Below are 12,774 nucleotides of genomic sequence, written 5' to 3'. Positions count from 1 at the left end.
TTGGCAGCTGGTTTGACTCCACCATACCCAGCGTTACAGTTTTCAAAGGAAGAAAATTAAAAAAAAAAGTGATTAAAAAGTAAAAAGGACAGGAGTTCTACCACACATTATGTCTGATACGGGCTTGTGCGTGCATCACTATCCTAATAATTATTTTCTTATTTTTTTTTTATAATAGATCTGCCGAGCAAAGAAGCGTTGCAGGTTCCCAGGGTCTTGCAAACCCTAGGGATCTTGTGGCTTCTAGGATCTGCACTCTCCCCACCTCTGCAATTGCGAGGGCCCTAAGCACGGCTCTGCTTATTGGCACTACTATTTCCAAGCATATAAACGGTTTTTTGGTTGTTCCTCATATAAGTATAGTTTTTAAGACTCGACGATGAGCGGCGAAGTGTTTTCCTGATTTCAGTCATCTTGGTTACTTCCAATTACTGATCTGAACTACACCGCCATCTTTGTTCAACACAATGTCTCAAAACTTAACACATGGACTCATAGATGCTAAGCGATTTTGTGTCCATCATGTTTTTACTAGCCGCACATTAATGCAGAAGAACACTATGTTAGTAACATTATATATATTTTATAGATTCACCTTTCTCTGACTATGACCCTGATAATCTACATGCATATTTACTGTATAAGGACCTTAATTTATTCTTTGTTAGTAGGGAGACCCGACGTTGCCCAGGATTGAATGAGGATCAACTAATTTTCCACTCTTCCAATACTTTTAGTGTCATTGAAATCGGTGAAATCGCCCATTGGTCGATAAAATCAATTGATTGTCTGCGCAGTACACTGGAAGGAAGCCCACATGCCAACCTGCAGTAATTTAGTCGGCGATACATTGTAGTCTACATTGCACTGTAGAGAATCTATTGTTCATGTTACATAATGACTTGAATTAATATTTTAAAATACAAAAATCAAGTATCATGTTTCGGTTATGCTCTAAACAGAAACATTCATTTCGTATGCGCCCCTATCTTATCAAGGACCCTACTGTTGATTTTATACGCTGAGCCATTTTGCTTGTGCAATGATAAAACTTCTCACATGCACGTATAATGTTAGGCAGTATATAAGTGTTAACTTTGGTAAAATCAGACAGTTTCTTCTTCAATGGGATTTTTTCGCTTATCGATTTTCGATACTTATCAGAGGCATTCTGATACAAAACTTATACAAGAACACTCCCAGACACATAAAGTATATTTGTGTGAAATTTACTAAAAAATCAGCTCAATCGTTTCAGAGTCCATAGGGAATGAACTCACACAAACTGGTACACGGATAAAGTGCCTTTTATATATAAGTTAGAGATTTATGTCAGTAGCTCTCCCTTTGTGTACAATAGACTCGTTATAAAACATTACTTTAGGAGCGGTAATACAAAATAAACGCAGCAAAACTAATTCTAATAAAATGCTTTAGTTTTAATATTATTTTTTTTCCAGCTTGGTTCAACAAATGTCCATTTTCTTGATCAGCGTTTGGTCTTGGTCAATTCTCCCATTAATCTAACCACATATGGAACAGCAACATTGGTCAACACGGGAAATAATCATGCCTATTTTCAGGTAAATTTTTTTTTTTTTTTTAATATATACGTGGGGGGGTCATCGGATTTTTATATGTTTGCTAACTGTTTCACGAATGCATATGCGTGAATAGTTCACATTACAGATTACTTATGTTAAGATTAAGTATGGTTTGAAAACAACTTTTAAAGATTGTCTAATGGTTTATTGTGCTGGACTCGCTGTCTTTAGGTTCTGGTTTTGATCTCAGCTCAAGTATTTAAAAAAAATTTTTTTAACTTACAAGAAGTGAATGGTTTAGAAAAAAACAACATAATACTCAAATATTTATGCGTAATCTAAGACCAGGGAAAGCCAGCCAACGCCGGGCGACGTGGTAGTATATATATATATATATATATATATATATAAGACCCTGGGAACCCGCAACGCTCCTTTGCAAAATATCTCTATCTTGATTTATCTCTTTTCCTTTTTAACTAGAGGTAAAATCTTATTACTCCCTGTCGTTGTATTCTTCCTCAATTTATAAATTTGTAATAGACTATTCCAGTCGTTTCATTGTTTTTATTAATTCTTATAATTCATAAACAGAGAGAGAGAGAGAGAGAGAGAGAGAGAGAGAGAGAGAAAGATTGAAAAGAGTAAAAGAGTGAGGAATCACATACCATACACTGTGAAATAGATAAATCATCATCATTATTATCGTATGAATCTGAAGATTTTCTGTGGGCATTGGTTTCCCCGATATTTTTCTAGTCAGAATCATTTCTAGAAGAACATCGGGTACTTACAGGATGGACCACAAGAAGGTTGCCAACATGCTAAGTGAAAGTGATTTTTGTGGAACGAATTGGATTTGAACGTGGAACATCCCGGTCGTCAGTTCATGTCGTTAACCAGTTAACCATCATCACCTCCCAAAATGATAGGTAAAGTTTAGAGATTGGTCACTTGATTACTTATTTCCAAATCACGGCTAATGACAATAATTATAAGAGAAGGTTTTTCAACCATAACTCATTCCCAAAAATAATGAATATTTTAATATGTACTAGCAGGATAACCCGACCTTGCCTGTGATTAAATGAGAATCAACGTCGTATGTTTTACCCTCCCATATTAATTGTCATTGAAATAGTGAAATCATCCATTCTTTAATCAAATCAATTAATTTCCTGCTCTATTTGGCGACTCATCGTGATAGACCGGAAGGAAACTGCAGTAGTTAACATTGCACTATGGAGAACTTACTGTTGATTCTATAAAATTATTTTTATATAATGGCTTGAATTAAGGTTTAAAATGCAAAAGTCAAGTAGCGTGGTTCAATTGTGCTCTAAACAGAAACAATCATTTCAAACTCGCCCCTGTCATATCAAAGAACCTACAATTGATTTTAAATTTTTTGCTTGCGCAATAATAAAACTTCTTAAATGCACTTGTGATGTTAGGCTGTATATGTTATGGTCATTTAGTCATAATCATCAGTTCCATTTTTTAATGAAATTTTTCGATTTTCGATTATTGATACTTATCGAAGACATTCTGATACAAAACCTATCTAAGAACATTACCAGGCATATAAAGTATATTTGTGTGAAATTTCAAAATAATTGGTGCAGCCGTTTAGTGTTGTATGGGGGTTCATATTGGGGACGCATTAACAGGGACTCATAACACAGACATAACGATAGTGATGATGAGGGAGAGATTTATACAGACTGACAATTCTTGGAGGTTTCATATTAATACAGACTGCATTATATATGCAACAGTTCTTATACACATATAGAGAGGAGGAGATACTTCATTTATGAGGATACATAATACTTGGAAGGGTTTATACAAGAGTTACAAGATGATAAAACGCATTTACCTTTTTGGTTGTGATGATGACGATACGGGGCAAACAGTTACAAATTATTAATGGCCATTGCTTATTCATCTGATCGACCGGTCGATGAAGTCAGGAAATCAGCTTGTATCTACATGGTTTAAATCTTCTACCCTTCGCCTCTAAAGGGCACTCACTCAAACTGACTCTCTGTCCTCAACTCTCTACAACAACTGGCTGACAACTGACTCTAACTCCGAACCCTCAGATCCCTATATTGAGAAATCGCCTTTGTTTATGACGTCAGAAGTGTGTTTTTCAAACGTGACTAATTTTCATGTGGCTTTACATATGTTTCTCTAAACAAACTTTTGGCAAACAAAAGGATCCTCAATTTTTATATCTAACCTATTTTTAAACAATATGATTTAACTCGCATTCTGCATTCATGTTGCTGACATATTTAGTATTTAGATTTATAAAAGAATGGACAATCGACTCTTTTTCCGACGTAAACAATATTTAACTATTTCTAATAGAATTTATAATAGACTTAATTTCTAACATTAGATTCTTCATTATTATCTTTAACACTTGCCTACAAGGTTCGATTCTAACCTTATCCTAATATCATTTTAACTTATCTAGTATCTCTTCTTACTTACATGAGAAGGGACAGCCATTCATGTAACATTTAGGAGTCCATAGGGAAGGAACTGACATACACACACAGACAAAGTTCATTTTATATAATAGTAGAGATATTCTGTGATTTAAATATACAGAAAAAAAGCTTGAGGTAAACTATTGTGACGTTAAATTTATGATTAGGATCTATAGCTTTTAAATGGCAAATAAAAACTAACATCTCTATTTTAATTCATATTTGAAGGTTGTCGACACAAACCCTGTTGTGGGAATGACAATCACTCCAGTGACTGGCATCATACCAGTTGGAGGCGAAGCAGAACTGCAATTGTCGTTCACCCCAACATCCCTCTTGAAGTTTGATTTCAGTCTTGAAGTAGCCATCCGAAATTGGAGAAATCTGATTCTTCGTGTTGGTGGCAGCGTTGAAAACCCTTGCATAGAAATAAATGTGGTAAGTGACGAAGATTATTCTAACCTTTATGGAATCATATTGAACTCATCCTCGTGCATGTCAGTTGGTTGTACAAGAGGGGTTCCAAAAGTAATGCCTCCTATTGTTTACTCCACCCGGTTAAATCAGAGAGGATTGCAAATTGCATTGTTATGATGACTGAACTTATGCATCATAACAATGCAAGTTTTAATTTCCTTTGATTTATTTGTGTGGAATAAAAAATAGAAGGCATTACATTTGGAACATTTTTCGTATGAGAACAGAATTTAAAACAGCAAATATTGATTTATTTTTTTTATTTTTTATTTTTTTTTACATAGGCATCACCACATTATTAAGGCCAAGAGGCCACTCAAGGATAAGGGTTAAAGAGTGTACAGTAGAGATTGGACAATATAGTAATCATTAGTAATGAAAATTTGGTAAATTTGATAACTTATATGGAACGGCTCATCAAGAACATATTTACGTTAGACCGTTATGAAAATAAGTTATAAAAACGTCTTCGACCCCTCCTTACCTCTGAATTCAAGCAGTGCCAACTCAGGAGAGGAGTGGTTAGGAATTACACAATCTTAGCTTCACAATTCAGTGAGTGCCATCGATCATCCCTTCAGAATGATCATATGGTCCTCGTCATTCACATTCACTAACACACTAACATATATAATAAATGTGTATTCTTCTTAAGTATATATCACAATTTATCATTTTTCAATTAATTATAACATTAACTAATGTATGTATGTATGTATGTATGTATGTATGTATGTATGTATGTATGTATGTATATTCAACATCTCAACATCTTGAACCGAGAGAGAGAGACTTGGCTGTCGTACAAAGCTAAAAATCTGTAACATCATCTTTGTATAGATACTTTCACAGGCATTTGTCTACAAAAATTGTCCGTGGCGATGGAAAAAGTGTCATGTGTGTAGCCCTGAAATGCTGGAAGTATGTAATAATTGATCTGCCATCATTCTATATATGCATACGTGTGCGTATTTATGTATGTATACATGTTAATATATGTACCAGTGTATGTATGTGTATGTATACCTATTTGTATATGTATGTATATATGTATGTGTGTATATATCTTTATTTATTTATTTATTTATTTATTGTGTATATATGTTTATGTGTGTCTGTATGTATATACGTATATATATTTGTGTGTATGTATATGTATATATGCATATATATGTATGCGTATAAGCACATATATATGTATGTGTAGGTATATGTAGGTAACTTTATGTGTATGTATGTATATGTGCATACATGTGTACGTATATGCGGATTCCATGAACAAAGCTTCTTTCTTAGAACTGCACGCCTGTGGAACTCTGTTCCGTCTGCCTGCTTCCCTCCGGACTACAACTTGGATGTCTTCAAGTCCAATGTTAACAAATTCCTAATGAACCGCCCCCTTAATTAAACATTTCATCAAATACGTAATGTACTTGCAATAACCCTTATCCCTGAGTGGCTTCCGCGCCTTGATAAGTGGTGATCACTATGTAAAAAAAAAAAATGTATGTGAATATGTATGTATATGTGTGTATGTATTTTTATATGATAGTATATATGTTTATGCATATATATGTATATGTGTGTGCATGTGTGTATGTATATATTTGTATGTATGTGTTATATGTATTGTGTATGTATGTATGTATGTATGTATGTATGGATGTATGGATGTGTGTATGTTTATGGGTATGTATGCGTATGTATGTGATTATATATATATATATATATATATGTATGTATGCCAAGGACTGTCTTCAATGTCATGTCTGCTTGAGCATGTGAATTCGCTGGCAGGACTAATAAAAAAAAAAAAAAAAAAGGCTATCTTCGGGCTCATCGACTTTCAGTGACTGAGGGAGTGGCACTCGTCTTACAAGACGTTGCAGTCATCATGTATATATATATGTGTGTGTGTGTGTATGTATATATATATATATATATGTGTGTGTGTGTGTGTGTGTGTATGTACTTAAATGGCTATAAAGCGAAACTCACTGTTTGTTTGTAAATAAACAAGCAGCTCGAGCACTGTAAAAGCGGTGGGCGAGTGTTTAAATGGACATTTGTTCAGGTCATTTGCAAGCACCGACACCAGGGGCCAATGGGCAGAATCGCCAACTATCAACACGATGGTTTTGGGTTCAGTCACCAGCTAGGGAAAGGTGCTAATCTAGCCACACTGATGAGTTGTGATACAACAAAACAGTACTGTATGTAAATGACTATATATGTATTCAGCCGTTTCGGAACTTATAAGGAAGGAACTCACACACACAAAGTGAAAGTGACTTTTATATAATAGTAATATATATATATATATATATATATATATATATATATGTTATTTTGTTTTTGGTTTTAGCGATATGTTTTTAATGAATTCAATTATCCACGAAAGTGCATTTTTACCTAAATGCGAGTTGGGAATAATTTTCCCTTTTAACCAATTTGGTACCCCCACATGGGGAGCGGTATATATATTATTTTTAAAATGTAATTATCCACTGACACGTGTTTCGTTGTCTATGACTCATCAGAGTGCTGTATCTAGATTACATTTTAAAAATTATATATATATATATATATATATATATATATATATATATATGTATATGCATGTATATATTGTGCATTTAGGCAGCATGTTTTCACACAGACAGTTATTGTTAAATAGCACGGCATATTTTCACTTATTGACCTTTTTTTATAATTTTTCCATTTTTCGAATGGTCATTCTTATGGCTCGGTCAAATTTGTGTAGGAAAGTTCCATAGTCGTTTTCATCCATCTGTTTTTATTTTTTATTTTTTTTTGCAAGTACGTTCAACTGATTTACTTCAGTCGTTTTCATGCAGTTTTTGATGACTGTTTTGTTTAAAATCTGGATGCTTTTATATGCTTCAGTGCAAATTACATTTCAATCACTTGAAATAGTGAAGCATCTCGCGTGTAAACAAATACGTTTTAACGTGTTAAGAATGTGGCTGAAATAAGTGTAAAATGGTTTAAAATTTACAAAATTATATGGAATTTACAGTTTTTTTTATTTATTAATTTATAAATTTCAATTACAACATATATATAGACATATATCTGTAACCATATGTGCACATGAATACACCCGCACACCCGCACACACACACGCGCACACAAACACACACACACATATATATATATATATATATATATATATATTGGATGGTTATATACCCAATCACTTTAAAAAGTTATTATTTTTTTCAAAATTTACATTGTTAATTTTTGTCTGTATGTATTTTTAGTCTTTTTTACTATTTATTATTTATTATTTTTAGTCTTTTTACTATTTTCCTATTATTTTTAGTATTTTTACTATTTTTAGTCTTTTTCTTATTGTGACGATTAATCGGAATTAGAAATCGGAAAAATCAGAAGATTTCGGGGTATCAGAATCGGTATCGGAAAAATTGACACCTATTTTCCAATGCCGAAACGATTCTTTTAATCGTCTTTTTTATTTTATTTGGTTTAAAATCTGATTGCTGGTAATAATGATAAAATAATAAATATTTATTGATTTTAAATTACCAATAAAGTTAAAATCGATAGATCATCCTCCAATGAGTGTATTTTGATGTTTAGGAAAATATCTGCATGTTTAACATGTGTTTTTACGAAAATCAGGGAAAATAACAATTCTATAGTTATATAATGAAAGATTTACAAAGAATTGGAATCAGGATCGGTAATTGTATCGGAATTAGGAATTTAACACGGAATTGGGAATTGTATCGGAATCGGGAAAAATATTGGAATCGTCCCATCACTACTTTTTACGTTTGGATCCATATGATTGATTTTAGTGCTATCAACAATGAGTTTTCTAAATTGGGAATGTTGTTTAAGGTGTTGGCAAATCGAGCTTATATCTGAAAGGTATAGAGTTAATCGTCTGAACAATGTCTTGGTCGTGTGTCCAATGTAGCTATTGGTGTTTTTTTTTTTTTTTTTTTTTACACAGTGATCACCACTTATCAAGGCCCGGAAGCCACTCAGGGATAAGGGTTATTGCAAGTACATCACGTTAGTGAGGAGATTTTATGAAGTGTTTAATTAGGGGGGCGGTTCATTAGGAATTTGTTAACATTAGACTTGAAGACATCCAAGTTGTAGTCCGGAGGGAAGCAGGCAGACGGAACAGAGTTCCACAGGCGTGGTGTTTCTATTGTTGGAGATGCATTCTTTCAATGGGCATTTGAATTGGTAGACTGTATTGGATTCATCGACTGCTTTTGTTGTCCGGGAAGTGTTGTTTTTAATCATAAGGTTAGCAGTTGTTAATTTCTTGTAGTAGATAATAAATCTGATCTTATTATTATTGAACAGGAATATATATTGATGTATTATATTTCTTAGTACCTTTTCATCTGATTTAAAGTTGTGGTGTAGTTGGTTGCGATAGAATATATTGATAGGGTGGGGATTGTTTACTTGGTTATTATTGGTTTAGTCTAGGTTTCTAACTGGTAGTTTTATTTGTTTATCGATTAAGAAATTTAGGAATACGTTATTAATACCTGTTTGATATTTTTTAATTCGCTGTAGAATATTTTTTTATTTGAGGACATCAATTTGGCTCAATTAATTAGATTCTTTTCATCTGATTTCAAGTAATTTAAATGTAATTCGAACTGAAGCATATAAAAGCCTTAATTCTCTGAAGTATTGTTTTATACAAATTGTGAATTGTTTCCAAAGGAATTTTATGCCATTCTTCAGCTAAAACATCCTCCAGTTCTTTTAGAGAAAATGGTGGTGGAAATCGATTTCTTACTTGAATCTCCAAAATCGACCATAAATGTTTAATAATGTTGAGATCTGGGGATTGTGGTGACCAAATCAGATGCTCAACTTCATTGGAATACTCTTCGTGCCAATCTTTAATAATTCTAACTATATGGATTGGGGCATTATCATCTGGACAGATGGTGTTCCCTTCCGGATACAGTTCTTGAACCAGAGGATAAACTTGGTCGCCCAAAATTCCTAAATAGTCTCGATTGTTAATTTTTCCTTGAATAGTAATAATGGTCCAGCAGATTTCCAAGAAATAGCACCCCAAATCATCACAGAACCCCCGCCATGCTTTACGGTTGGGAGAAGGCAGTCTGGATAAAATGATTTTTTTGGCTCTCTCCGAAAGTAGACTCGGCTGGTGGTTGAAAATAAGGAAAACGATGATTCGTCAGAGAAAACCATATTTTTCCACTGCTCGAGCCACCAATTTTGGAAGTTTTTATACCACACTAATCGCTTTGAAACATTTGTCTTTGAGAGCAGAGGTATTCTAATTGCAGCTCTTCGTAAAATCCAGATTTGTGCAGCTCTCGACAAACACTTTTTGTGGAAACTAGGTCCTATAAATGTCTACTGAGCTCTGCAGTGATTTTAAGAGCCGTGATCTTGCGATCTCCTCTAACAATCCCCTTAAGCGTCAGACGGGCTCTTTCAACCATCTTCATCTTTCGACCAGACCTGTGCATTTTTTTATGACGTTTTTTTTTTTTTTTTTTTTTTTTTTTATTACATTTTCACCCCAAACAAGGCAAATTGCCACTTTGGTGTAGGGGCCTACTATCAGGGGCAACAACTACTGGGGTACTATGTAGGGATTTGGGCAGCAAGGTGTCGGTTCACGTTACACTTGAACTTCTGCACGTCAGTACTGTTGGGGAAGCAGGGACCTGGGATGGAATTCCAGAGTCTAGCGGTTCTGGGGAAGAAACTATTGGAGTAAAAAGATCTTTTACATCTAGGGACCTCTACAGTGTGGGGGTGGGATTTAGTAGCCTGTCGGGTTTGTCGAGGGTGCACACGTCGTGGGGGCACAAGTGATTGCAGTTCGTCAGAGCATTCACCACTAAAATACTTGTAGAAAAGGCAGAGGGATGCAACATTTCGTCGATGGGACAGAGGCTGAAGCTTAGATGCCAGTTCAGGGCCTATCAGGTTTGCGACTCTCTTTTGAACCTTGTCAAGGAGCGAGAGACTAGTAGCAGATGCACCAGCCCAGATGTGGCAGCAATACTCCATACATGGGCGAATGGTGGCCTTATAGAGGTACAGGATACTTTCGGGTGTTAGTAGATTTCTAGCACGGTAGAGAGAGCCCACCTTTCTTGCAGCGGCCCTGGCAATGCCTTCAATGTAATTGTTCCAACTCATGTTTCCTGTGAACGTTAGGCCAAGGAGTTTGAAAGATGGACTCTCAGATAAAGAGTCGTTGGCCATTGCTATGGGTGGTAGAGAGGGTTTCTTGTAATTATTGAATGAAACTAGTTTAGTCTTGGCAGCATTGAACGCGACCAACCACTTTTGTCCCCATTCCACTACAGATTGGAGGTCTTCCTCTAGTGTTTCTGCCATTTCTTTAGAAATGTGTTCATTCGTCTTCCTGTCGTGCCTGCCATAGAGTGTAGTGTCATCAGCATATATACCCATCTCAGAGGCAATGTTGTCGGGGAGGTCATTTATGAATATCTGGAACAATAGAGGTCCAAGGATAGAACCCTGGGGCACCCCCGCATTTATATCATATTGTTTAGATGTACGACCGTCGAGGACATTTTTCCTTCTCTTTTAAAAGCAGTCATTACTTTTGAGACAGAAGATATGTTGCGACCCTGTCTCTGCTTTATCGTTACACATTGCGACCCTGCCTCTGCTTTATCGTTACACATTGTTTTTTTCCTGAATACTTTTTAATATAAATAATAAAGGAAAAGATGTCAATTCACCTGCACATTTTTTTTAATTTAAAAAAAAAAGCTATAATAAAAAAAACTTACAATCTCGTCTCAATATGACCTTTTTTAATTATAAAATATAATAACTAATTTGAAACCGTAAACTCACAGCCATGTTTTTTTTTTTGTTTTGAAAATTTTTTGGCGAAGAAATTGTTTTAATAATTTTTAACTGATAAAGAGCGATTATAAAGGGAATTATTTTGTTTCTCATTAATTAATGTTTGTGATGATGATGGGTTTTTGTGACACCGGGCGTCGGACAAATAAATTGATTTATATAAGTAACCATGGTCTTGATGGTAATATAAGTATGTTATATGAAAAAAATGATATTTATTCATTTAGATCGTTTTTTTTATAATTTAGACAATTGTTTTTATTATATAATATATTTATTATTTCATCTAGGCTTTCATAGCAAAGCGAGTATTTTTATTAGTCTTCCTATAGCAATAAAATTAAATCATATTTAATCTCATTATTGTATTTATTTGCTTCCCCACCAAAGCAAATTAGGCACAAGACCGTTTTTAATGTGAAGTAAAAACCAGCTCCCCTAAAAGTAGGCAAAAAGGGGGCACTCTAGTTACCAAAAATAATAATAATCCCAGTATAGATGTTTTCCCTTTCATTGATTGGTACAAATTATCTTAAGTGCAGCATCTGCAGAACAGATACTACACTTTGATCCCGGCCCGAAGCTCTGACTTATTTCAACGTTACTTTCTCTTTTTTAGCCATCTTTTACATTTGGTGTTGTGTATTGCGGATCAGAAGCAGCCGTTGACTTCACCATTACAAATCAGGTAATTATCGAACACAATACAACACGATGAAACATTTCAACGCATTTGTTTGGTGAATGTTTTTTTTGTGATTTCTTTCTTTGTGCTTGTTAAAATAATTGTTTGAAATCTTTATTGGATCAATATTACACTGGAGAAAACTTCCATTCCCACACATGAGAATGCGGTAAAATTTCTGTGAATATAAACTCTGCAATAGAAATATGTCGATAACAAGTTTTGTGAGAAGAAACATAACAAGTGGATATTATTTTAGAGCAATTTTACTAATCAAGCAAAAATGGTATATAATAATTAGGGCTAGGACAACAGCATATTCTTTTCGTTGTTTTGACTCTCGATTATGTATCCGTTGATATCTTATATGCTTTTATATAGAGTGGTGTGGTTCTCTGTTGATTAACTGTGTCTAATTGTGTCGGATATATACTAGAGAGTCAAAACAATTAAAAGAATATGCTGTTGTCATATCCCTAATAATAATACAAGAAAAATGTAAAGAAAGGAGAAACATGTTAGAAACATGTTACAAAATCAGGCTTCACAAGAACTTGTCTGGGAAATGAATTCGGGAAACAGGTTTGCACTCGTGCATTTTTCAATTCTGGCTCTTTTTTGCGTGAAAATAAAGACTCCTCTGCATGGACTTTTGCTG

At 34.4% G+C, this 12,774-nt stretch overlaps 1 protein-coding gene across 2 annotated transcripts in view; it reads left to right on the top strand.

The window, feature by feature from the left end:
• LOC145247277 (cilia and flagella-associated protein 47-like) overlaps window positions 1–12,774 on the top strand; it is a 215,467-nt gene that overhangs the window by 49,239 nt on the left and 153,454 nt on the right. For both annotated transcript variants that reach the window (XM_080108883.1, XM_080108882.1), the window contains exons 16-18: window positions 1,461–1,583; window positions 4,274–4,483; window positions 12,051–12,119. In XM_080108883.1, the coding sequence (XP_079965009.1) occupies window positions 1,461–1,583; window positions 4,274–4,483; window positions 12,051–12,119 (402 nt within the window). The remainder of the gene's footprint in view (window positions 1–1,460; window positions 1,584–4,273; window positions 4,484–12,050; window positions 12,120–12,774) is intronic.

The sequence above is a fragment of the Euprymna scolopes genome, chromosome 25 (assembly GCF_053919585.1).
Source record: "Euprymna scolopes isolate OS-2025 chromosome 25, ASM5391958v1, whole genome shotgun sequence".
Taxonomy (NCBI): Eukaryota; Metazoa; Mollusca; class Cephalopoda; order Sepiida; family Sepiolidae; genus Euprymna; species Euprymna scolopes.
This window is presented reverse-complemented; position numbering and strand designations above follow the sequence as displayed.